Source organism: Rhinatrema bivittatum, chromosome 3 (genome assembly GCF_901001135.1).
Source record: "Rhinatrema bivittatum chromosome 3, aRhiBiv1.1, whole genome shotgun sequence".
Lineage (NCBI taxonomy): Eukaryota > Metazoa > Chordata > Amphibia > Gymnophiona > Rhinatrematidae > Rhinatrema > Rhinatrema bivittatum.
In genome coordinates this window covers 317056112-317083430 of record NC_042617.1, presented here as the reverse complement: position 1 = coordinate 317083430, position 27319 = coordinate 317056112, and the positions used below count along the sequence as shown (strand labels likewise).

The 27319-nt window shown below is 45.6% G+C and overlaps 1 protein-coding gene across 1 annotated transcript in view; it reads right to left on the bottom strand.

Moving 5' to 3' along the window:
* Positions 1–27319, bottom strand: part of HDAC2 (histone deacetylase 2) — a 148728-nt gene that overhangs the window by 5642 nt on the left and 115767 nt on the right. Inside the window, exons 11-13 of the mRNA XM_029595238.1 lie at positions 24649–24779; positions 7111–7266; positions 5633–5690 (exon numbers count right to left, since the gene is read on the bottom strand). Of these exons, the coding sequence (XP_029451098.1) occupies positions 5633–5690; positions 7111–7266; positions 24649–24779 (345 nt within the window). The remainder of the gene's footprint in view (positions 1–5632; positions 5691–7110; positions 7267–24648; positions 24780–27319) is intronic.

Here is a 27319-nt window from a genome sequence, read left to right as displayed (position 1 = left end):
GGGTAGCCAATGTAATAAAAATAATAGACGTGAAATATGATTTCTGTTGGATGTGCTGGTGATAGTGCCACTGACAGCCTGTACCTACTGTTACTGTGAGCTGTGCCTTGGTAGTGGAAGGGAGGGATTGGTATTGTGCTGATGGTAGCTGAGCAAGTTTCAAGTTCTTAACGAAGTCATCTCTACCTCTCTCTCCCCCACCAATTCTTTCCTATGCACTTTCCCTGGCCCCTGCCATTCTCTCCTCCTCTTCTGCCACTCTCTCCTCTCCAAAGCCTCCTGAACGGGACCCTGAAGAACACGTGCAGCGATTGCTTCCTGAGACCTCTGTGGAGGTCCCTTCCCCTCTGGACAAACAGCTGGTGCACTAGGCTCCTCTGAGGTGCAATTGCCTCAATCCGCAGACCCAACACACTTTCCTGTGCTCAGCAAGAAGCGCCATGCTTCTCTCGCGGTCAGCAATAAAAATAACCTCCAAGAGCCACGGAGTGGCTCCTGTCAGTGCTGTCCAGACCCCTGGTACTGCGGCCAAGTTGCGGTCGTCCCTTCTCACTCGCACTACTGATCTTATCACTCAAAAACAGATACCCGATCAGCCCTGTTCCTCTAAGTCTGTTTACTTTTTTTTTCTTAAAGAAACAGCAACCAAGGAGCCAAGTTAACAGAAAAATATTCTTCCCTGCTTCTGGCTGTTAGCTGAGGGAACCAGGACCCCTGGCTTTCCCTCCCTCTGGAAGACAAGGGCCGAGCTAAATCAGAGATCTCCAACTCCCCACTTGCCCTTCTCTACCCAAGGGATGGCCCACGAAGGAACCTAACACCTTGGGAAGCACCACTCTTCATTAGTTGTTCCAATTCTTTCTTCTAATTCCTTTTCTTTACATCAAACTCCAGACTGCACGTTTGCACCTCTATCATTTGCTGGAGACAGAGAAATAGAGGGATTAAGGTAGCACTCTCAGTTATGTAGCAGTGCCTGAAAAGTTTTTATTCTCTGCCTCCATCTGCTGGTAGGGATGCAAAACCCACTTGCCTGGATTGATCTGGGGTATGAACAGGAACAAACGCTAACAAATTGCCAGGAAAAATAAACAAGAACTGAAAACCTACTTTTGTCCTAGCATTAGCATCTCGGATTTTCATAATATCTAACAGTTGCTGTGGTGTTTCTGCAGACTTGGGGGTGGGGTTCTTGACAAATTCCTGGGAAAATTAAAGTAGAATCTGAAAATGAAGGTTCCTAGCCAAAAGGCAATACATGGCATTGGAAGTGGTGGTTTCCAGTGACTGGGATGTCGGTCTGTTCTAAGGGCAAATCTATGTTCTCTGCTGCTGACTTTAGTACTTTCTTGCAGAAGAGAATGGATCAGTAGTAGCAATGGACAGCATTTGAAGCTTTGAACAGTAAGGTCTTATCTGATCCACTGCTTCTTTTACTTTATCTCCAAAGAGATTCTGTCTGCCTAAGACCAGTTCTGGACATCTTCTTAGAGGCCCTCAACCATGAGTGTCTGCAGGTGCTGATGGCCATGAAAGGCTCTTGATGCCAGTTGGAAAGCCTTGTAGATCAAAAACATCAGATACTTCCCTCCCGCCACATTATTGTTTAGTAAGTGGACAAACTTTTCTGGTTTCTTTGCTGGGATTGGAAAATTCCAATCCCAGCAAAGTACAGAATGCAAGTACTTAACAATGACTGTCTGGTAAGAAGCTATGTGGGAGCTGAGCATAGCATCTTGGAAGAACTTTGTCCTGTAAAAATCTAAAGCCTGATTTGCACCCAGGAGCTATAAAGGACTTGTTCTTTTGCAGACACAATCAAAAGCCAGACAGGTGGGGCAACTGGACCTTGTGGGATTCTGGAGTTGTCCTCTTTCTTTACCTCAGAAACAAGTATGAATGAGTTCTCCCACATTCTGTTATGTGCATCCTGAAGGAGATGAACAGGCACTTCCCTTGGGGGCCCTGAGGTACGGGAGGAAACCAAGCAAAGGAAAATTGATTCTTACCTGCTAATTTTCATTCCTGTGGTACCACGGATCAGTCCAGACTGCTGGGTTTTGTCTCCATTTCAGCAGATGGAGATAGAGAAAAACTTTGAGAGTACCCCCTCTTAAGCTGGTGTGCTACCTGCAGCTCTTATGTATAAAAAGTATCCAAGCAACTATTTATTTAAAATCTTTTCTATACCATCGTTAAGTTATATACCATCACAACGGTTTACAGAAAGGCACATATATAAATTTGGTAATTGTATATGTTAATTCTTATCTATAAGAAGTGCCATTAAAGTCCGGTAACAGTTTCATAATAGACTATTTGCTGAATGTTATAAATCTTGTCCTTTTCCTACATGTATCAGTATTAATTACATGTATGGCTCTATTGGATTGTATATTTTATGTTAAAGGTGAAATAAAATAATAAAATCACACATATTGAGCTGTGTGCTGAAGTTCTGCTGCCAGCTTTCATTATTCCACTATTCTCCGTTCTCTTTGTAAAAAGCTTGTTTAAATAGCCAGGTTTTTAAACTCTTTTTGAAAAATTTGAAATCTTTCTGTAGTCTAATTTCTAGGGGCATGGTGTTCCAGAGTACCGGTCCAGCTAAGGATAATGCCCATTCTCTAACTTGGGTCAGTCTTGCAGTTTTAACAGAAGGAATGGTTAGGAGGGCTTTGTTAGCTGATCTCAGGTTTTCCCCCACCGGGGAAACAGGGGGAGGCAGTGGGAGTTCAAAAGGAGAGTCCTGGGGATTTTCCCGACTCAAAGCTACCGGCAGTAGCATGGGGGGGAACTCCCCTCCCCAGCCAGCATAGGATCCAAAATGGCCGCCATTCCCGCACTCAGCGAGAACGGGACGACCTCGCTCTCCCTCCCCACGACCCTTCTACTCGCACCACAGGGCCTGGCCGGACCTGCTGCCGCAATGGAGGAGCCCTCCCCACCAGGGAGGCAGCGCCTACAGAGACCTGACCGGGAGAGCTGCTTAGTCGGCTCCCCGCAGGCCTCACAAGCAGCACTACGCGGCATAGCAAAAGCCATTAGAGCCTGCGCAGACAATGCCGCCAATCCCCCCCCCCTGCACACCCCGGAGCGGGATCACGCCCAGCACGGCTCTTCAGTGCGATCCGACTCTCTAAGGTCAGTTGCACCGGCAAGGTCTGCCACTCCAAGCACTGCCGATCAAACTTAGAAAAAATAATTTTTTTTTGTCGGCAAGGAGGGCTTAGAGGCTCCGGGTCCCCGCGGGGGAGGGAACCTGTTTACTGGCTATCAAATAAGGGTCACCAACCCGAGCTACCTTACGCCTGCTACCAGGAAGGATGGTCCCCCTAGGACCTGCCAACTCCCTGGGAGGACAGCTACACTTTTGGTCATACCTTGACAGCCTAAAGGAAGGATAAAGAAAAAAAAATTAACTGGATTTCTTCCATTTTTTTTTTTTTTTAAAAGAACCCCCACAGGTTCAGAACCGCAGGTTTTGCAACACCTCCATCTGCTGGAGACAGAGAAATACTGAAGAGCTGCAGGTAGCACACCAGCTTAAGAGAGGGTACTCTCAAAGTTTTTCCTCTGTCTCCATCTGCTGGAAGAGAGGCAAAACCCAGCAGTCTGGACTGATCTGAGTACGGTACAGGGAATGGTGCCTCATCTTCTACCTCCAAATTAGGTCTCAGTCATTCTCTGCATAAAAGAGGGAGAGAAAGGAAAAATCCTCTGCAGGGGACCTGGTTCCAAATCTCAGGAGGAAAGGAGTTCAAGGGGAGGTCAAAAGAATATTCTCTCCTCAGAACAAGATTCTCCAGGTCTATAAGATGGAGCCCCAGAACTCAGATTCAGAGGTTAAAACTGGATCTGAAGTTTGAGAAGGCATCAACTCTGGAACCATTACTGCGGTTGATTTCCCACATGATTCCTTGGAGACTGGGACCAAATGAGAGATGGAAAGTCCTCTCTCCCCAAAGCTTTCCCAACTCAATTTGCAGCAGGCAGCATTAAGGCTGGACCTAGGCACTGAAACAATGGGGTTGATGCAAAATCACTCAATGTCAGGGCAGAGGTGCCAAAGATTGTTTCACTTTGCATCTACATCTGAATCTGACAGAGGAGTGAACGATGATATTGTCTAGTTCAATATCAAATACTGCCAAAGACAACACCAGAACAGACTCAGTAAGCAAGTAACCAGAAAGAAAATAAACAATGGTAACTGCCTCCACTTCTAGAGTCTGCTAGGGCTTTGTCTCAGTCTGGCAGTCCAAACACCTCCTGAAGCAGCCACTTGAGAAGATTCATAGGAGTTGTTTCTTCGCTCTTTGATCTCCGCATTGAAGGGGACTTCAGAACCTAAACCCAAGGATCCCTTCTCAGATGCCTAGTGGTAAGAGAGGTTAGGTTCCCTGTCCCTGGACCTACGTCCTGATATTGGTACCGAGATCAAGTGAGGCACCCTTGGTGCCGATGCAGTTCCAGTGGTCTGTGCAGCTCTGCAGGTTTTCAACATTGATACTTTTGGTGCAAACTGGAGTAGCACTAGGCTTCTGCTTAGAAACTATGGTTTCCTGAAGTTTCAATCTTTGGACACTGATGGACCTCAGCAACACCTTTTGAGCACATACCACAACAGGTCATCATGCTCTAGTCTAGAAAATGGATGCAAATTTTGTGACAGTCAATTATGGACAAGTTGAAGTAGCATCAGGGACAGCACTTGAAGCTATTGCCTTCTTCTGGGACACAGTGAGAACAGTCAATGCAAAATCAAAATAAAATTTCCTTGATGAAAAGAACTGGCCAGAATGCAGTAGAGGCCATACTGAAGAAAAAAGGATCAGAGCCTTAAGACCACAAAGGAAAAAAACTGGGACTTAAAAAAAAATGTCCAAAAAGCTATCTAGGATTATTACTGGAGAATTAGAGGAAGAAAATATCAATGGAGCATTCAGTGAAAACCTCTGTCAAATTCTTGCTGCAGGAGGGAATGTGCCCAGCTGCTGCTGTGAACTAAAGACCCACCCTTTTGAGGCTGCTTTTAAACCTTAATCCCTGGTTCTCCTGATCACAGTCATGTTGGTTTAACCATGTTCTTTATAAATAAAATTAGACATCTCTTTATCCTGAATGTTTGTAAGCTCTTTTGAGAAGGGACTCTCTCTCTTATGTGCATTTGTACAGCACTACAGAAATGTTTACCAGCAACTGAGGGGACTCTGCAAGGTGGGAAAGCCTACAAAGGAACTATGAGACTGTCCATGTTGATGCCATCAATTGATATCAACTGCTTGTCCTTGGAAAAAGTGAGAGATTGATGCAATCTAAAATCAGAATTGAGACAATCCACTAGGAGCCAGTTACCCTCTGTTGGTTCCTGGGCTCCAGGCCCAGTTGTTGTTATGCTAATGGGGTGCAGGCAGCAGAGATACCATGGGCTTCTCCTCCTTTGATCCCTTTCCCAGTTCACTCAAGTAGTACGGGTTAACACAACATAACCTGTCTCCAATGCAAACACAAGATGGGGCTGCCGCCACCCCTGCCCCAGCCCAGTAGTCAGAAGTGCTGCCTCCACACCACCACAAGCTCTGACTGGCTCCACAGGACTGTGTATTTCACACAACAGCTAAGGTTTTACCCTTTGGTGTCTGCTTTTTCACCACTGTTCTCCTTTGATTTTTCTTCCTCTTTAACATCTGAAAAACAAACATTTCCATAAAGGGCACATATTAACACCACAATTTGTCAGTGAAAAATACTAGTTTCAGTGTGTTCTTCCAAAAAGACCTATGTCCAAAAGAGGAAGCTATTCACAACAGCAGCAGGATGCTCATGAGGGCCAAATATGAGCATTACTCAAGTAAAAGGCTGACACTCAAGGCACTCCTAGTATTGTTCTGCACAGAAAAGAGTGCCGTCAGCAGCACAGCATCTCTCCTAGTACTGCCCTGAAGGGTCAGAACAGGAATGACAGTGCTTCCAGCAGTGCAGCACCTCCCCTGGTACTACCCTGCAGTGTGAGCAGTAGAAGGACAGCACCTCCAGCAGTGCAGCACCTTCCTTAGTACTACCCCTGCAGTGTGAGCAGTAGAAGGACAGCACCTCCAGCAGTGCAGCACCTCCCCTGGTACTACCCTGCAGTGTGAGCAGTAGAAGGACAGCACCTCCAGCAGTGCAGCATCTTCCCTGGTACTACCCTGCAGTGTGAGCAGTAGAAGGACAGCACCTCCAGCAGTGCAGCATCTTCCCTGGTACTACCCTGCAGTGTGAGCACTAGAAGGACAGCACCTCCAGCAGTGCAGCATCTTCCCTGGTACTACCCTGCAGTGTGAGCAGTAGAAGGACAGCACCTCCAGCAGTGCAGCATCTTCCCTGGTACTACCCTGCAGTGTGAGCACTGGAAGGACAGCACCTCCAGCAGTGCAGCATCTTCCCTGGTACTACCCTGCAGTGTGAGCAGTAGAAGGACAGCACCTCCAGCAGTGCAGCATCTTCCCTGGTACTACCCTGCAGTGTGAGCACTAGAAGGACAGCACCTCCAGCAGTGCAGCATCTTCCCTGGTACTACCCTGCAGTGTGAGCAGTAGAAGGACAGCACCTCCAGCAGTGCAGCACCTTCCTTGGTACTACCCCTGCAGTGTGAGCAGTAGAAGGACAGCACCTCCACCAGTGCAGCATCTTCCCTGGTACTACCCTGCAGTGTGAGCACTAGAAGGACAGCACCTCCAGCAGTGCAGCACCTTCCTTAGTACTACCCCTGCAGTGTGAGCAGTAGAAGGACAGCATCTCCAGCAGTGCAGCATCTTCCCTGGTACTACCCTGCAGTGTGAGCACTAGAAGGACAGCACCTCCAGCAGTGCAGCACCTTCCTTAGTACTACCCCTGCAGTGTGAGCAGTAGAAGGACAGCACCTCCAGCAGTGCAGCATCTTCCCTGGTACTACCCTGCAGCGTCAGCACTGGAAGGACAGTGCCTCTGACAGTCAACTGCCTCCCAGCAGTGTGGGTCCTTCCTTATACTGCCCCATGGTGTTGACAAAATGTTAACCCTTGTTATTTTAATGGACTGTATGAAAAAAAAGACCAGGCTCTGCACTTAGAACTGAAGAGCACAGACCTGATTTCTTCTCTTCAATTTCCTTCTTGTCCTCTTCAATTCTGGCTTTCTTGACTCCCTTCTTGTGATCTGTCACATTGCGTCTCCCTCCTTCACCCTCATCCTCTGAGTCGGAGAACTCTTCATCACAAGCTATTCTCTTGTCTGAAGCGCGAACTAGGAGGAGAAGAGGTGTAGTCCCAGGAAATTATAAATCTTTCAAATACAAAAATTAGGGGATGCTTTATGAACTTAGCAAGTAACCCATTTACAATAAATCAGAAAACTCGTTTTCACTCAACCCACAATTAAGCTCTAGAATTTATTGCTGGAAGATGTGGTAAAGGCAGTTAGCATAGATGGGTTTAAATAAGATTTGAACAAGTTCTTGGAGGAGATGTCCATAAACATTAACCAGATATACTTGGGAAAAGACACTTCCTCTCCATGGTCATTACCAACTTGGGATATTATCTACTGTTTGGGATCCTGCCAGGTACTTGTGATTGGCCCCTGTTGGAAACAGGATATTGGGTTTGATGGACCCTTGGTCTGACCCAGTATGGCAATTCTTATGTTCTAAAGATTGAAACATGCCAGCAGAAAAAGATCAAAAAGTCCTATCTAATCTGCCCATCCACAACTATTCAGCTTCATGATCCCTACCATTCCCACAGAAATCCTCTGTATTTATACCATGCTTTTTTGAATCAAATACTATACTTTCTCCATCCCCTTCAATGGGGAGGCTGTTCAATGCAACCACTAAATATTACTTTAGATTACTCCTGAGTCTATCCTCTTTCACCCTCGTTCCAGAATCTCCTTTCCATTGAAAGTGACTCATCTCCTCTGCTAAAAGTATTTCAACATGTTGCAGACACTACCGCCTGGTCATTATTAATCCCACAATAGCAAACATTTGTGTTTTGGGTAGAAGTGATCGGCCATAAGGATGTGTATTCATCACATTCGTTTTGGCAGGTACGCAAGTTCCTCGTCGACTTTCTAGAACATGTGGGAAATGGAGAGTATGCATGTATTTTTAACAATGAGTTGAACGCATAATATCCATTTTCCCATAAAGTCCGCAAGTTCCGCGAGCCCTCATTGAAACAGATGAATTGAATGCACATCCTTAATATCCAACTTCTCCAGGTCTTAGACACATGATTGAGGTGTCTTTAAGTACAGATCACAGTTTTCCAGAAAAATATGAATCTAAAATTTCACACACACAGTACAAACTAATGAAAAAGAATTAGTTGTGCTGCTGTTGTCTGTATTTCCAGATGTGAGAACAGATCACACATGGATATTCTCATAACAGCATTTAACATCTCCTCAAAACAAGATTTAATCACTCACTCGTCACAGAGATCAAAGCAGAACAAGGTCTCATACTTCATAGCTCTTCAGAGCCATTTCTGTCAATAAGTCTCTGATTATTCACTCCCTACAACTCTTCACTCACTATTTCAACAATCTTCAAAAGCTTTGGGTGAAGAGAAGTGTGCCATGGTGGCCACCTTCCCCGGCACATAGAGTGCACAGATAGGAGAGTTCCATGTTGGCCAACAATTGTTGCACACAGAGCAAGAGCGAGCAAGAGAGCGAGAGAGCGCATCCTGGTAATCGTCTTCTGTAGCACGTGGAGAGCAGCAAGGATTGTGTTGCTGTGGCTGACTCTTACAGGGAGTCTGCTGTGCTGACTGGCTCCTGAGCCCAAGGAAACAGGAGCGAACATCTCTGTGACCGAATCCAGCAGCACATGGAAAGAAGAGTGATCCAAGGAGGCTGGATCCTATGAGACACAGAGGAGAAGAAAGGACAGAACTGTTTTACCAGCTTTTGTGGTAAATGACGGGGGAAGGGTCCAGTCCTTCCTCCCAAAATAGATGTGTTACCAGGAACCAGTGAGTCCTGAAAATTGTGGAATAGGGTTACTATTTATGTTTCTCTTGCCCTCTTCTGACCCAAGGGATTTCAATTTTCAGCTCCACCCCTCTCAATCTGCCTGGCTTCAGCTGGAGGCAGAGTTCCACAGAAGCGACATCTTCAAGGAATCCAGAATATGTTAGTGGACTGCCTCAGCAAAGTGCTATAACTGCATAAGTGGTCCTTGAATCAAAGGGTCATGGACAACTTATTCACTGCCTGGGGATCCGTTCACCTCAGAGAACAGAAAGGTTAGGAAGTTCTGCTCCATGTATCCAAGCAGCTACAGATCACTTTCAATGTTTTTGTGCTAGACAGGAATTCTGGTTTACTCTATGCATACCCACTATTTTATATGTGAATCCCTGGATTCACATATAAATGTATATGTACACCCTGGAGGAAAGGAGGAGCAGAGGTGATATGATACAGACTTTCAGATACTTGAAAGGTTTTAATGATCCAAAAACAACGACAAACCTCTTCCGTAGGAAAATAATCAGCAGAACCAGGGGTCACGATTTGAGGCTCCAGGGAGGAAGATTCAGAACCAATGTCAGGAAGTATTTCTTCACGGAGAGGGTGGTGGATGCCTGGAATGCCCTTCCGGAGGAAGTGGTGAAGACCAGAACTGTGAAAGACTTCAAAGGGGCGTGGGATAAACACTGCGGATCCATAAAGTCAAGAGGCCGCCAATGAAGAGTGGGTGACTCGCCAGAATGATGGCTATTGACACAATACCCATATTAAATAAACATACACATGCTTACTGTGACTCCTACATCGCTCTAAGCTTCAACAGCAAGAGGTAATGGAAAAAAGGATTTGCACTCACAAAGAGGGGAGTAGCTGGCTTGTTACGGCGGTTACTACCCCAAACCAAATATGCCTGATACTTCACTTTCAATGCATATACAGCATAGCTCTCTGCTTCAATGACAGGGGAGAAGAATAACTGATACTTCACACATCCAGCAGAGCTCTCTGCTACAACGGCAAGGGAGAAGAAAAAGGGTTCGCACTCAAAAAGCGGGGAGTAGCTGGCTTGTTACGGCGGTTACTACCCAAACCAAATGTGCCTGATACTTCACTTTCCATGCATATCCAGCATGGTTCTCTGCTTCATCGGCATGGGAGAAAGACTGATACATCACGCATTTCCAGCATAGCTCTCTGCTTCAACGGCAGGGGAAAAAAAACAAAAACAAAAAACTGATGCTTCACGCATATCCTGCATAGCTTCAACGACAGGGGTGAAGAAAAAAAGGATTCGCAATCACAAAGCGAGGAGTAGCTGGCTTGTTACGGCGGTTACTACCCCAAACCAAATGTGCCTGATACTTCACTTTCAATGCATATCCAGCATGGCTCTCTGCTTCAACGGCAGGGGAGAAGAAAAAAACTGATACTTCACGCATATCCAGCATAGCTCCCGGCTTCAACGGCAGGGGAGAAGATAAACAACCAATAAGGGCTGTATAACATAATCTGGGTAAAAACAAATAAGCATGGGTGTAGCTTGCTTATCGCGGCGGTTACTGCCCCTACTACCCCTAACTAATCAAGCTGGATATTTCACTTGGATGCAGCTCCATCACTGCTCTCTACATTAATGGTGGGGGTGGAAGGGGAATAGAACAAAGAGCTAAGAGAAACAGATAAGAATGAGAGAAAAAATGTGTGAGGCTTGCTGGGCAGACTGGATGGGCCATTCGGTCTTCTTCTGCCGTCATTTCTATGTTTCTATGAATCACATTGATCTTTCTTTTGATTTCTGGTATATCAAGAAAAACTAAATTCTCATTGCCAGGACTGTCCAGAAGGCCCTTCAGGACAAGATGTAATTAATCCTCATAATACTGGCCAGGCTACAATTATAGTATCCATATTTTGTCTATTAATTCACGGGCGGATTTTAAATGCCCTGCTCGTGTAAATCCGCCCGGATTTACGCGAGCAGGGCCCTTGTGCGCCGGCGCGCCTATTTTGCATAGGCCGCCGGCGCGCGCAGAGCCCCGGGACGCGCGTAAGTCCTGGGGTTTTTTTAAGGGGGCGTGTCGGGGCTGAATGACGTGGCGTTTCGGGGGCGGGACGAGGCCTCCGGACCACCCCTGGGTCGGATGACGGCACGCCAGCAGTCCGCTGGCGCGCATAGATTTACGTCTGCTTCTAGCAGGCATAAATCGAGGGACAAAGGTAGGGGGGGGGGGGGGAAGATGAGGGGAGGGCGAAAGAAAGTTCCCTCCGAGGAAATCGGAGCGGCCTAGGAGGGAACGGAGGCAGGCTGCGCGGCTTGGCGCGCGCAGGCTGCCCAAAATCGGTAGCCTTGCGCGCGCCGATCCAGGATTTTATAAGATACACGCGGCTATGCGCGTATCTTATAAAATCCAGCGTACTTTTGTTTGCGCCTGCTGCGTGAACAAAAGTACGCGATCACGCTCTTTTTTAAAATCTACCCCTCAGTCTCTGATTCCATTCGGGATGTCTCAGACTCATTACACAGGAAAATCGCAGACTACCATCTGAAGCTGCTGTCATTGACCCTCACAATGTGGATATTGAACACACAATAAGTCTTCCCCTCACTCCTTCCAAAGGAGGTGTAGGATGTGCTGATTTTGGCAAGAAAATCTTTCCCAGAATATCATGAAGTTTCAAGTGGAAGAGGCTTTCATCACAGTGTGGGTGTAGTCAATTGTATCTCTTCTCTTTTAGCTCACGGACTTACTTCATATCTGTTCTTCCTTTTATCCTCAGGCCTCATCTCCTTCTCAGTCAAGGTTCATCTCAATGCCATTGTGGCATATCAGTAACAAGTAGAAGGGACTGATCTCTTTCCATCCTCTAGTATTCAAGTTCATGAAAGTTTTGGAACATTTTAAGCCTCCACTCAATAAGCCTCCAGTACTTTTGGGATATCAATGTAGTCCTAGTTTAACTCATGAAATCTCCCTCCAAACCTCTTGAGTCAGTAGACTTGACAATTTTTGCCTGAAAAGTTTCTTCTTGCCATTACTTTGGCATGAAGAGTAAGCAAGTTACTGCTCTAGTTTCATCCTCACCATGCCTGCATTTTTTTACATAACAGGATGTTTTACAAACTCATCTATGTTCCTTCTGAAAGTGGTAACTGCATTCCACATTAATCAAGTTATTGCGCTACCTATACTTCTTCCAAGACTGCATGCACACAAAGGAGAATGGCTCCTTTGCATATCATCTGAAGAGGACTCATCCTCATTGAGCTTCTCAATTATCCATGTCCTTTGATCACAATAGACTGGGAGGGACAACTGCCAAACAAACTTTATCTAACTGAATGGCTTACACATTATGGACTGTCAAACTCATTAAGTGAAAGGTCTTCTAGGTGGAGGACAGTCCTTGGTGAAGATCCTTGGGGCATTGACAAGTCTGAACAGCAGAGCTTTGAACTGGAAATGTTGCCCCAGAAACAGAATCTGATAAATCTCCAATGGTCTATCCACATGGGAATATAAAAATAGAACTGCCAGGCCCAGGGATGAAAGGAACTTCTCTCTACTGCCACTATAAAGGCACAAAGTCTCTATTTCGAAATGGGGAACCTGGAGGCACTTGTTGACACCTTTCAGGTCCAAGTTAGGGTGAAAAGACCCACCCTTCAAGAACACAAAATAAATTGAGTATCTTCCGTGGCCCTGGGACTCTGTCAGAACCAGAATCATGGCCTCCAGACTTTGAAGTTCTTCCAGGGTAGCTCTTACCATTTCTCTTGGTGACTGATATATACTGTACTATTGTATATAATTAACCTCCTCTTTCTCTTTCTATTTTCCCCCTCCCAGTTATCAGCCCCTGTTAATTGTAACTGCATCTCTTCTTCACTTTTATTTATGTTCTTGGTTGTTTCTTCACACCCCTGTTTCATGTAAACCGGCATGATGTGAATGCTTTCATGAATGCCGGTATAGAAAAACCTTAAATAAAATAAATAAAATAAATAAATAAAGGCATCAGCGATGGGAATCACAAACTCTAGGGAATATCCTTTCTGCATAACATGTAGGACCCACTGGTCTGATAAAGTGTGGGTTCACTTCCAGTAGAATTGCTGAAGGAGACCACCCATCTGAACTACTAAGGAAGGGACCCACTGAATTTCACTGGGATGATCGAACACCTCCAGAGGTGTCACTCCTTGGCTTCTTCACCCCACAAAAGAAGAGATTCCTTTTGTGAAAGCAATTCCCCTTCCATGGCCTGAATTTTCTGGATTCTCAGAGCCAACTTCAGCTTCTGGTACCCAAGGCGCCAGAGTCCTGTCCTCAGGAAGCCTCTGGGGGCTTGGATGCTCCCAGATTCTTGATCACCTTTTCCAGCTCCTCACCACAATGTAACTTGCCCTTGAAGGGCAGCTTACTGAAGCAGGCTTTGGATACGGTGTTTGTGGCCCACTTATGCAACCACAATAGTGTCCAGGCCGCAACCACAGAGGCCAGTGAACTAGAGAAGATCCTGACAAAGTTGTACATGGTGTCCGCCAAAAGGCAACACAATTCCAAATGTGTTTATCTCTGGATTCTCAAAAAGCTATGGAATCCAATGGATCATGGCCCGACCAACACTTCATCCCCAAATAGAGTATTGTATGGCCATTTCCACTGCTGAAAAGGCTTCTTTTAGGAGTGCTTCAATCTTCCTTTCCTGATTCCACTCCCTTATGAACTGTATCACTTTCTACTGGTACAGCAGCAGAGCATCACTCGAACTTTGAGGTTCTCTTTGTCCTGAGCTTGTTAACAGAACACCTGTTACAGGTATGCAACTCTGCTTTCTCTTACAGGTAGGATTGCAGTCCTCACATATGGGGAATCTCAAGCTACAAACTTCTCCAAAAGAAATGAGAGGTAAACATCAATAAAGTGCCAATGGGCAAAACCTTTTCTGTTGGCAACGAGCATTTTTTTTTCTTTATATGGGATAACATGGAACAAAAACAATGGGCCCTAAAAGAGGGACTGAAATTGGGTTCAACACCTCAAACAGATTCCACAGAACAGACTGGCAAAACCTACTATTGCGTCGGGAATCCCCGTCCAAACAGCAGTATGATGTAAATCTCAAAGATTTGCAGATCTCCTTCATGAAGAATGATCATATGTGGGCCATAGAAGCTGCCATGGATGGGACAGGGTGAGCCTTGACATAATCCACTAGATTTAGTGCTGCCTGGGCATAATAAGAGGAGATGCAATCTACTAGCCAATTAGATAAAGTGTTTGGCGACGGCAATCCCCAGTTTGTTGGTGTCGCTGGGTGGACTTTCTCTGGGCTTCAGTCTGCTCCAGGTAGGAGGCCAAGGCTCTCTTGCAGTCTAAACCGTGCAGTGCTTGTGGCCTTGGGAAATAATGTTGGAAGGATGACCAAGTGATGGGAAACTTTCAAGGCATTCTCTTCAGGGGAAGATAACTGGATATGCTAGTTACCTCCAAAAAGAATGTAGACAGAGGATAGAGGAGTTTCTGACTCAAATAAGGAAACTTGTAATTCAGTACAAAAGGGACCGCTCAGCCAGAACTCTAAAATTACTTAAGGGCCAAAGAAAGGCATTATAGACTTTGGAAATGGAAAAAAAAAAAGTCAGGAAAGCCCTAAAATATACTAAATTAAAATTCTATGAACATGGGGATAAACCTAGGGTTTCACTGGCCAGGGAAATTAAGATAAAGGCCTGCAGAGCCATTATTAAGGGTATTAGGAAACTAATAGGGAATACCACCTCTGCCCCTCTAGAGATTGAAAATCGGTTTATTCCTTATTTCTCTCAATTCTATCTGAACTCTATAGCAGCTGACAGAAATACTGTTAAAGAGTTTTTATCTTGGTTGGCCCTGCCTGGCAGCCCCTCCCTTCTATGCTTGAAAGTAAAATTGGTTCTTACCTGCTAATTTTCGTTCCTGTACTACCACGGATCAGTCCAGACTCCTGGGTTCATTCCCCCCAGCCAGCAGATGGAAACAGAGAAAAACTTCACTGACACTGTCAAACCCCAGTGGCCCCTGCAGTTCCTCAGTATAATCTGTACCATAGCAGAAAGCAGTAAAAACAGCAAAATATTCTGAACAAGAAAAACTAATTCCAACAAAACTGATGTATTCAGAGAACAATATTATAGCTGAGCGGACTCTCCCCCTTACACTCCCCTTTCCCTAATAGGGCGGGTTCTGGACTGATCTGTGGTACTACAGGAACGAAAATTAGCAGGTAAGAACCAATTTTCCTTTCCCTGTACATACCCGGATCAGACCAGACTCCTGGGATGTACCAAAGCCTTTACCCAGGGTGGGACCTGGAGGGTCCTGCTCACAAAACACTCTCGCCAAACGAAGGCGATCCCGTATCCCCTACATCCAGACAATAGTGCTGAGCAAACGTATGCAGCAACTTCCAAGTCGCCACCCTGCAAATCTCCTGTGGAGAAACAAGCTGTATTTCCGCCCACGAGGTCACTTGTGAATGTGTAGAATGAGCATGCAAACCTTCCGGAACCGGGCGACCTCTAATCATATACGTCGAAGCAATCGCCTCCTTTTTAACCAATGCATAATAAAGGCTTTAGAAGCCTTGTATCCTTTGTTTGCACCATTCCACAATACGAAGAGATGATCGGACCTTCGAAATTCATTTGTAGCCTCTAGGTAATGTAACAAAGCTCTCCACACACCCAAACCTCTGAGCTCCCTCGCATGAGAATCGGACGCCTCTAAGGTCGGAAAATACTGAGACCACCTTTGGCAAAAATGAAGGTATCGTCCTTAAGGAAATCCCCGAATCTGAAATCTGAAGGAAAGGATTGCAGGAAGACAGAGCCTGCAATTCAGAAATCCCCCTAGCTGAACAAATGGCCATAAGGATGAGATTAAGGTTCCAGGATGGACAAGACCTCCAAACCGGAGGCCATAAATTCATTGCACCCCTAAGAAACCTAATGACATCTGGATGAGCTGAAATAGGGGGACCATTAATTTTACCACGAAGAAAGCCCAGCGCGGTCACCTGCACTTTAAGCAAACTGAGTGACAAGCCCTCTACGAAGCCTTCTTGCAAGAAAGATAGAATAATGGCAGGAATTAAAGCCCTGAACGGATCAATTCCCTTAGCGGAACACCAGGTCTCAAAAACCTTCCATACTCTAATAATGTAAGACAGATTAGTAAACTTCCTTCTAGCTTGTAACAATGTAGTGACAACAGACTCCGGATAACCTTTCTGCCTCAGACGCCTCCTCTCAAAAGTCATGCTGCTAGACAAAAGTGAGCAGCCTGGTCTGAAAATATGGGACCCTGACGAAGGAGATGTTTCAGGTGGCGGAAACGAAGCTGCCCGTCCGCCGCCAGATTGACTAGATTAGCGAACCATGGATGCAGAGGCCACTCTGGGGCTACCAGAATCACATCATTGCAGTGCTTCTCTATTAGACGCAGAACCTTGCCCCCCCCAGCGGCCAGTGGGGGGAAAAACAGAGTAGAACCTCCTGAGGCCACTGTAGGACTAGAGCGTCAACCCCTTTGGCCCCCTGCTGCCTTTGAAGAAGCGAAAGGCCTTGGCATTTTGATGGGTCGCCATTAGGTCTACATAAGGGAATCCCCAACGATCTCGAATCATTTGCATCGCGGACTCCAATAACTTCCACTTGCCCGGATCTAACAGAGTCTGATTCAAGAAATCCACCTGAATGTTTTCAACCCTGGCCATATGGGACGCTGCTATTCACTCTAGATTTTGTTCCGCCCAGAGAACTAACTCCTGCGCCTCCCGAATTACTGCCAGGTTCTTGGTTCCATCCTGTCGATTAATATAAGCCACTGTTATCGCATTGTCCGACAGCACTCGCACTGCTCGATCCCTTATCAGTAGCAGAAACTCCTGCAAGGCTAAGCGCACAGCCCTGGTCTCTAGCCGATTGATAGACCATGCAGACTCTTTCCTGGACCAGGAACCCTGAACTGAATGACACTGACATACTGCTCCTCAACCAGAGAGACTGACATCGGTAGTGACTACCACCCAGTCTGGAACCTCGAGGTCCACTCCATGAACAAGGTTGGCCGTCTGAAGCCACCATGAAAGACTGTCCTTTGCGAAGTCCTCAAGAGGTAAAGGCAGATGAAACTCTTCTGAAATCGGATTCCACCACGCTAACAAAGCCTTCTGCAGCGGTCTCATATGGGAAAACGCCCATGGAACTAAGTCCAGTGTGGAGGCCATCGAGCTGAGAACTTGCAAATAGTCCCAGACCTTAGGTATGCGCAACTGCAAAAACTGCCTGATCTGCTTCTGAAGCTTCAGGATCCGGTCTTGAGAAAGGTACACCCTGCCCACCAGAGAGTGTCAAACTGGGCCCCCAAGTACTCCAATGACTGCGCCGGGGACAGTTGACTTTTGGAGATGTTCATCACCCAAACTAAGGGATTGGAGAACCTCGAGAACTCTCTGAAACAATTTGCAGCATAGAATCTGACTTCGCCCTGACCAGCCAGTCGCCCAGATATGGGTGCACTAGAATCCCCTCCTTCTGGAGAGATGCTGCCACCACAACCATCACTTTGGTGAAAGTGCGCGGGCTGTGGCTAGACCAAATGGAAGGGCCTGAAACTGAAAGCGCTGCCTGAGAATCATGAAACAAAGAAACGTTGTGAGTTCTGATGAATGGGGATATGTAAATAAGCATTTGTGAGATCCAGAGATGCCAGGTACTCTCCTTTGCGCACCACCCCTATTACCGACCTCAGGGTCTCCCATCCTGAAGTGGGGCACCTTGAGCGCGGCATTCACCTTCTTCAAATCTAGTATCAGCTGGAAAGTGTCTTCTTTCTTGGGGGACAAGGAAATAAATGGAATATCTTCCCTGGCGCAGATCTGTCCGGGGAACCGGGACCACAGCCTCCAGGCGTTGCAGGTGATCTAGCGTCATTTGAACCACAAACGTCTTGTCCAGGTAACCGCAAGGGGAAATTAGGAAGAGCTTGTGTACAGGCCGAGCAAATTCTAGAGCGCAGCCATCTCTTACCACGCTGAGGACCCAGTGGTCCTACGTAATCTTGGGCCACTCGTCATAAAACTGCCTCAACCGACCGCCTATAGTAGGAATGACGGAGTGGACCAGCCTTGCTTCATTGTGAGGATTTGGCTCCCGCTGCAGATCCCGCAGCAGTGCCTCAGAAAGGCCTTCGGGCATCATGAAAGAACTGCCCCCGAGCCGAAAATTTGCCTCTGGGAACTGGCTGCCTTCCTGGACGGATGCGACCTTCTGTTGAACCGAAAACGAGACCTTGCTTGAAAAAACCTTTTAGCCTTAGGCTTATCTTCAGGTAATCTGAGGGCCTTATTGTCCCCAAGCAGCTGCATCAACTGCTCGAGGTGCTCCCCAAAGAAGAGTCGACCCTTAAAAGGCAGGGAAGCTAAAGGAAAATTGGTTCTTACCTGCTAATTTTGTTCCTGTTGTACCAAGAATCAGTCCAGACCGCTGGGTTACGCCTCCCCTTCCAGCAGATAAGAGTCCGAGAAAAAAGCTGAAGGCACCCCCTGATAACCCCAGTGTGCCACCTGCGATCCCTCAGTATACTCAATATCAAAGCAGAATGAAGTAAATTTAAAACAACCAATGACTAGATCACTGAACAATAACCTGTGAAAACTATGTACATGAACAGAGTACGGATTAGAATGCTTCTTCATGGTCTTTAAAACACCCCCTGACCCGCATCCCCGGTTGCTGGATCCATCGGTGCTCCTGCAGGGCATGGCTGAGAAAACAGCGGTAACAGGCTTTCCTCCCCTTCCAGCCCTCCCTGACTGTTTTCCACAACAGATCAGGCCGGAGACAAACACGGGAGACCCTCCCCCATCCCCCCCCCACGGCATGGGAATTGCCGCAAAATCCAACATGGCTGCCATTCCTGCACCGATCGTGGTGAGGGATCATGGCAGGACTCGAGCCCCTACCCAGAGCCAGCACAAATGCGCCCGAAACGCGATGCTGCTTAGCTAGTGGGGGGCCATCTGAGGAGCCCTCCCCTCCATCTGCACATCCTGTGCATAAACCTAATCGGTTTAAACGCAAGCGAACAGAGCCGCAAGCCATCGAGCGAAGGAGGCACAAACCGAGCCAAAAACACTCAACTCACAAAAAAGCGCTAAAACAGCCCCTTAAACTTCCTAACTCCGGGAACTGTCCCAAACCTAAGGGGAGAAAGCCACCGGCACAGCAGAGCTGTGCTCCGCTGTAAACAGCCTTGCCTGAAAACCTTTTTTTTTTTTTTAAAATAAACTTTATCCCAAGGAGACAAACCAGCCCCTAAGAAAAAAAGGGCTAAGCCTCCTAACAGGGATCTTAAAAATTTAAGTGGAGCCTGCAGCTGCCCGAGGAGCCTCGTGAGGGGGAGGGATCTGGACAACCAGATTTATACCCCATGGGCGCACAGAGCGAGCACACACACACACAAGGGCACCAACCCCCGGGCTCGGCCACCTCAACCGGACAGGGTAGAACCACTAGGATTCCCAAAAATCAAAAAGAAACCCCCGGAAGGCTCAAAAGGAAAACCCCGCCCTTTCACCCCTTAGCAATTTTTCCTCTAAAGTACCCCTGACTTAAAGTACCCTTTTTCCCTTTGCCCCACCCTCATCCCCCCCCACTTATCCCCCCCCTTCCGCCCTTTTCCTCCTCGCTCCCTCCCTCTCTGCCCCCCTCCCCTTTATTCAATTGTACAGTAGTGCACATAATTTCTTTATATTGTTCATAGTTCAAATGCTAAGCTCATAAGTGCACAAGCCTCCCTAACACTGAATATAAGTTCACTTGTATATCTAATTTTAATATGGATAATCAAAATCCATTTCGTTCTACCAAGTTGTATTTCTGTTCGCTGACTCTCCTTCCTTGCACTGTCATATATTATCTATTTAACCTTCTTTCATCGTTCATTGTAATTTCCTTTCTCAGTTACCTGTAAACCGACATGATGTGTCCTACGAATGCTGGTATATAAAAAGCATTAAATAAATTAATTAATTAATTGCTGGGGAAAAAAAAAGAGGAAAAACTGCAGAACTGCAGGATTCACACCTTCTGCCATCTGCTGGAGACAGAGAAATACTGAGGAACTGCAGGGGGCTCTGCAGTGTCAGCGAAGATATTCTCTGTCTCCATCTGCTGGTTGGGGGGGGGGGGGATGAACCCAGGAGCCTGGACTGATCCGGGTATGTACAGGGAAGTGCAAGTTGCTGTTCAAGCTATCCCAAGTGGGAAGTGCCCACCTCCTGATAAGTTTTATTGACTCGAGACTGCTTTTTCTCTTACCAATTTTTAATCCCATAGGGGCTGAGGGTTCCAGTTTTGGAAATATGACCGATGCCAATATGTCTCTCATTTATAAAGGGAAAAAGATAAGCTAGACTGTGGCTTGTACAGGCCAATTTCTCTATTAAATTGATATTAAAATCTTTGATAAAGTGTTACAATAAAGGCTAGAAACATTTCTCTTTAATGTGATTAACGTAGATCAAACTGGATAGGATTTTAGACAGTGCTTGTGTGTCGGGGAAGACTATAGTGATAGGAGTATACTACCGTCCACCTGATCAAGATGGTGAGACTGACAGTGAAATGCTAAGAGAAATTAGGGAAGCTAACCAAATTGGTAGTGCGGTAATAATGGGAGACTTCAATTACCCCAATATTGACTGGGTAAATGTATCATCGGGACACGCTAGAGATATAAAGTTCCTGGATGGAATAAATGACATTTTTATGGAGCAATTGGTTCAGGAACAGACAAGAGGGAGCAATTTTAGATCTAATTCTTGGAGGTCAGGATTTGGTGAGAGAGGTAATGGTGGTGGGGCCGCCTGGCAATAGTGATTATAATATGATCAAATTTGAATTAATGACTGGAAGGGGGGACAGTAAACAAATCCACGGCTCTCGTGCTAAACTTTCAAAAGGGTAACTTTGATACAATGAGAAAAATTGTTAGAAAAAAAACTGAAAGGAGCAGCTACAAAGGTAAAACATGTGCAAGAGGCGTGGTCTTTGTTAAAAAATACCATCCTAGAAGCACAGTCCAGATGTATTCCACACATTAAAAAAGGTGGAAAGAAGGCAAAACTATTATCGGCATGGTTAAAAGGGGAGGTGAAAGAAACTATTTTATCCAAAAGATCTTCATTCAAAAATTGGAAGAAGGATCCAACAGAAGAAAATAGGATAATGCATAAGCGTTGGCAAGTTAAATGTAAGACATTGATAAGACAGGCTAAGAGAGAAGCTGAAAAGAAGTTGGCCGTAGAGGCAAAAACTCACAGTAAACTTTTTTAAATATATCCGAAGCAGAAAGCCTTTGAAGGAGTCAGTTGGATCGTTAGATGATTGAGGGGTTAAAGGGGCACTTAGAGAAGATAAGGCCATCGCGGAAAGATTAAATGATTTCTTTGCTTCGGTGTTTACTGAAGAGGATGTTGGGGTGGTACCCATACTGGAGAAGGTTTTCATGGGTAATGATTCAGATGGACTGAACCATATCACGGTGAACCTAGAAGATGTGGTAGGCCTGATTGACAAACTGAAGAGTAGTAAATCACCTGGACCGAATGGTATACACCCCAGAGTTCTGAAGGAACTAAAAAATGAAATTTCATGTCTGTTAGTTAAAATTTGTAACCTATCATTAAAATCATCCATTGTACTTGAAGACTGGAGGATAGCTAATGTAACCCCAATATTTAAAAAGAGCTCCAGGGGCTATCCAGGAAACTACAGACTGGTTAGCCTGACTTCAGTGCCAGGAAAAATAGTGGAAAGTGTTCTAAACATCAAAATCACAGAGCAGATAGAAAGACATGGTTTAATGGAAAAAAAGTCAGCATGGATTTACCCAAGGGAAGTCTTGCCTCACAAATCTGCTTCACTTTTTTGAAGGAGTTAATAAACATGTGGATAAAGGTGAACCGGTAGATGTAGTGTACTTGGATTTTCAGAAGGCGTTTGCCAAAGTTCCTCATAAGAGGCTTCTAGAAAAACTATAAAGTCCTGGGATAGGTGGCGATGTCCTTTCGTGGATTACAAACTGGTTAAAAGACAGGAAACAGAGAGTAGGATTAAATGGACAATTTTCTCAGTGGAAGGGAGTAGGCAGTGGAGTGCCTCAGGGATCTGTATTGGGACCCTTACTTTTCAATATATTTATAAATGATCTGGAAAGAAATATGACGAGTGAGGTAATCAAATTTGCAGATGATACAAAATTATTCAGAGTAGTTAAATCACAAGCAGATTGTGATAAACTGCAGGAAGACCTTGTGAGACTGGAAAATTGGGTATCGAAATGGCAGATAAAATTTAATGTGGACAAGTGCAAGGTGATGCATATAGGGAAAAATAACCCATGCTATAATTACACAATGTTAGGTTCCATATTAGGTGCTACCACCCAAGAAAGAGATCTAGGCGTCATAGTGGATAACACATTGAAATAGTCTGTTCAGTGTGCTGCGGCAATCAAAAAAGCAAACAGAATGTTGGGAATTATTAGAAAGGGAATGGTGAATAAAACGGAAATTGTTATAATGCCACTGTATCGCTCCATGGTGAGACCGCACCTTGAATACTGTGTAAAAGTCTGGTCGCTGCATCTCAAAAAATATATAATTGCGATGGAGAAGGTACAGAGAAGGGCGACCAAAATAAGGGGAATGGAACAGCTCCCCTATGAGGAAAGACTAAAGAGGTTAGGACTTTTCAGCTTGGAGAAGAGATGGTTGAGGGGGATATGATAGAGGTGTTTAAAATCATGAGAGGTTTAGAACAGGTAGATGTGAATCTGTTATTTACTCTTTCAGATAATAGAAAGACAGGGGGGCACTCCATGAAGTTAGCATGTGGAACATTTAAAACTAATTGGAGAAAATTCTTTTTCACTCAATGCACAATTAAACTCTGGAATTTGTTGCCAGAGGATGTGGTTAGTGCAGTTAGTGTAGTTGTGTTTAAAAAAGGATTGGATAAGTTCTTGAGGAGAAGTCCATTACCTGCTATTAAGTTGACTTAGAGAATAGCCACTGTTATTACTAGCAACAGTAATATGGAATAGACTTTGTTTTTGGGTACTTGCCAGGTTCTTATGACCTGGATTGGCCACTGTTGGAAAAAGGATGTTGGGCTTGATGGTCTAACCCAGTATGGCATGTTCTTATGATTTGTTAAGAGTAGGGTGCCCACATCCAACAGTAGAAGACTGTTCAGTATTCTATGTTTCACCAGATGGAAAGAAATCGCAGGCCTGGTTCTCTCTCTAGGCACCGAGAAAGGTTTTCATGGCCTTTCCTGTTTGAGGTTTTGGACAATCCTGATATTGCAGAACAATTTCTCACCTGGAAATGAAGAAAAGGGTGCAGACGGATAACCTGTACAGAGTGACAGTTGCTACCCTTAACCAATAAAGCCTTGATGCTTTTGATGCAACTGCAACATTGCTCTCAGCAGCAGGGGGAAAAGGGGATCTGGATTTAGAGACCAACCAACAAGGGACCAGACTTTTGCGATCTGGGAAACTGATAGATGCAACTGCAACACTGATCTCTGTTTTGATGGCGAAGGTGGGGAGGAATTGGATTCAGACAACAACCAATATGGGCCGTGACTTTACAGTCTGGGGTCCTGATATGCAGACATAAGGGAAAAAACACAGGACTGCTTCTACCAAGTCCATAAGCAAAGCACATCAAGCAGAGTCTAAATTTTCAAGGCGGCTCATTCCCCAGTAAAAATGTTGCTAGCAATAAATATTTTATGGATTATCATAAGGCTTGGGGTGATAACTACATGGAGTGGCAGTTGCTACCCTTAAGAGAAACATGGGGGTAACCTGCACAGAACGGCAGATACTACCATAAGCTTGCTGGGCATACTGGATGGACCATTTGGTCCTTTACTGCTGTTGTCATTATATTACTATGTTACCTGGAGTACTGTGTACAATTCTGGTCACCACATCTCAAAAAAGATATAATTGAACTAGAAAAGATACAGAGCATGGCAACCAAAATGCTAAAGGGGATGGAATGGCTCCCCTGTGAGGAAAGGCTAAAGAGTACTATTGAGGTCTATAAAACCATGAATGGAACATGTGACAACTGCCATCCTACTTATCCTCTGAAAAAGTATACTTGAGGCATTACTGGCTGTAGATTAACTGCTGTATCTGGGCTTCTACTCTCTCTCTCTCCCATATAAAGAAGTACATTTCAGGCATTACTAGTGGTAGAGTAAGCACAGTATCTATGCATGTAAGCTCTCTTTCCTGTATAACAAAGTCCACATCAGGCATTACTAGGACAGCATCTGTGGCAGTAATCTCTCTTCTTTGTAAAGCAGCATATTTAATACATCACATTTATTGCTGGTGAATACTGAGAGACTGCTTTAGTACGGCCAACTACTTTCAAAGAGAAGAAAACAAGTTTAACTTCAGAAAGCAAAGTAGGTGAAATAGGCCTTTGGCTCCTTCTGTGTTGTGGAAGAGAGACCTAGGCACACCAAGCCATTTTTAGACTTCTGACTTTCCTGCTGTAAGTTCTTACTGGAAATGCGTTTATCGGGATCCTCGCCGTCCTCGTCCCCACTGTCCTCCTGCACCGCGTCCTCAGGTATAGCCTGCATCTGCACACCAGGTGCATGTGGTAACATGCGCAAATTCTCAAACAACCGCTGCCTGAAAGAGCCAACACAAGCAAGGTTTGCATTTTATTCCTCAGCTGTTACAATTCAAAGATGAATACATTTCACTAGGAATCAATTGGCAACTAACAGCACTTTTAATAAACTTGGAGACTGCCCAACAGTGCCTACAGAACATAACATCTCTAAGCAAAACTTCCCACAACATAACCAGTCAGCAGAGAGAATACAGTATTTAGATTCGGCTGTCTGTCAGTATCATGGGTCCATAGAATCCATCCCTACAGACCAACCTAATGGTGGTGGAGCAATGCACTGCACTGGTGAGGGGAGACCTGACTTCTGCTTTAGGAAGAGCAATTATGCCCAGGGGGGGAGCAAGTCCTATATGCTACTCAAAAGCAAAGTGTCACCTAAAAAGGTACACTCAAAATGAGTTCTCTAGAACACTTTGCCAAAGGACAATCACGAGGGCAGCTAAGCGAGGAAGGCTATTCTAATATTCTACACTGCCTTCTTCAAAATGACCCAAAGTGATTTACAGCATCATAAAACAAAAGACAACAGCAATACAATAAAATCTGCATCAGAATTCATTACAAAATAATACCACTCTGGCTGCACCCCCTCTACCTAACTGGAAGTGAGCAAGAAAAGAAAATTGGTTCTTACCTGCTAATTTTCGTTCCTGTAGTACCACAGATCAGTCCAGACTCCTGAGTTTTGCCTCCCCACCAGCAGATGGAGACAGAAATGTTTTGACCAACTCTTCCCTATATCCTGAGGTGCCACCTACAGTCCCGTCAGTATTTATATGTATCAAAGCAGACCTAAATAAACCATCAGAACAATTTTAACAGCCCCATAGGAAATTTCGGGGAAAGAAACCGGTAGTTAACCTACTCGCCGACTCTAAGACAAACAGAACACGTGAGCATATAAAGAAGTCAAGTAATTCTGCAGAAAAATTCCTCTTAAAGTGAACGAGTGGACTCGCTAAAAAAAATGAATACTGGAAAGAAATGGGCGGGACTCGGGACTGATCAGTGGTACTACAGGAACGAAAATGAGCAGGTAAGAACCAATTTTCTTTTCCCTGTACGCACCCGGATCAGTCCAGACTCCTGGGATGTACCAGAGCTCTTCTAGTTAGGGTGGGACCCTGAGAGTCCTGCTCAGTTCACAGCTTCCCCAAAGCCCCCAGAGTCTGGGGTTTGGACATCCAACTGGTAATGCCTCGCAAAGGTATGCAACGACTTCCATGTAGCCGCCCTACAAATCTCCTGCGGCGACACTTGTTGACATTCCGCCCACAAAGTTGCCTGCTAACAGGTGGAATGTGCTCGAAGCCCAACTGGGAGCGTTCGGCCTTGAAGCAGATATGCCGAAGCAAGCGCCTCTTTCAACCAGCGAGAAACTACAGCCCTGGATGCCTTGTGCCCCCGGTTGCGTCCACTCCACAACACAAATAAATGATCCGACATCCGGAAGCTATTAGTAACCTCCAAATAACGCAAGAGAATGCGACGCACATCCAGCTTCGTCAGATCTCTTGACTGGGGATCAGAACAATCCAAGTCCGGAAAGGACAGGAGCTCCACCGACTGATTCAAATGAAAAGATAATACCACTTTCGGGAGAAAGGATGGAACCGTTCGTAAAGAAACTCCTGTATCCGAAATCCTCAAGAAGGGTTCCCTGCAAGATAATGCTTAAAGCTCAGACACTCAACGAGCTGAGGAAATAGCCACCAGAAAACAGTCTTTAATGTAAGATACTTTAGCATCGCTCTTTTCATTGGCTCAAAAGGCACACCACACAGAGCCTTGAGTACCAGGTTCAAACTCCACGACGGACAAGAGTGCCTGACCGGCGGACGTAAATGCTTAGTACATCGGAGAAAACGTACGATATCTGGATGCGCAGCCAACGGAGCTCCACCAACCTTACCATGGAAACAGAGAGCCGCCACCTGCACCCGTAACTAACTGCATGAAAGGCCTTTCATGAGACCCGCCTGCAAGAAGGACAAAATATGCGAAACTGAGGCAGCAGTAGGAACCACCCCCGATCCATACACCATGATTCAAAAATCCCCCAAATCCTGACATAGGCCAGGGAAGTAGAGGGCTTCCTAGACTGCAAGAGGGTAGCCACAACTGCGTCCGAATAGCCCTTGCTCTTTAAACGCTGCCTTTCAAAAGCCATACCGCTAGACAAAAGCCATCTGCCTCTTCTAAACAAATGGGCCCCTGCCGAAGAAAGTTCGAGAGGTCTTGCAGCCAGAGGGGTCCATCCACCATGAGGTTGACTAGATCCACAAACCATGGACGCCGCGGCCACTCCGGAGCTACCAAAATCACCTCCAACGGATGAAATTCTATGCGCTGCAGCACTTTGCTGATTAGAGGCCATGGAGGAAACACAGACAGAAGAACATTCTTTGGCCAGGCGAGAACCAGGGCATCCACTCCCTCTGCTCCTCTCTCGTGGAAACGACTGAAGAAGTGAGGAGCTTTGGCATTGTGAAACGTCGCCATGAGGTCCATGCTGGGTCTGGACCACCATTCGCAG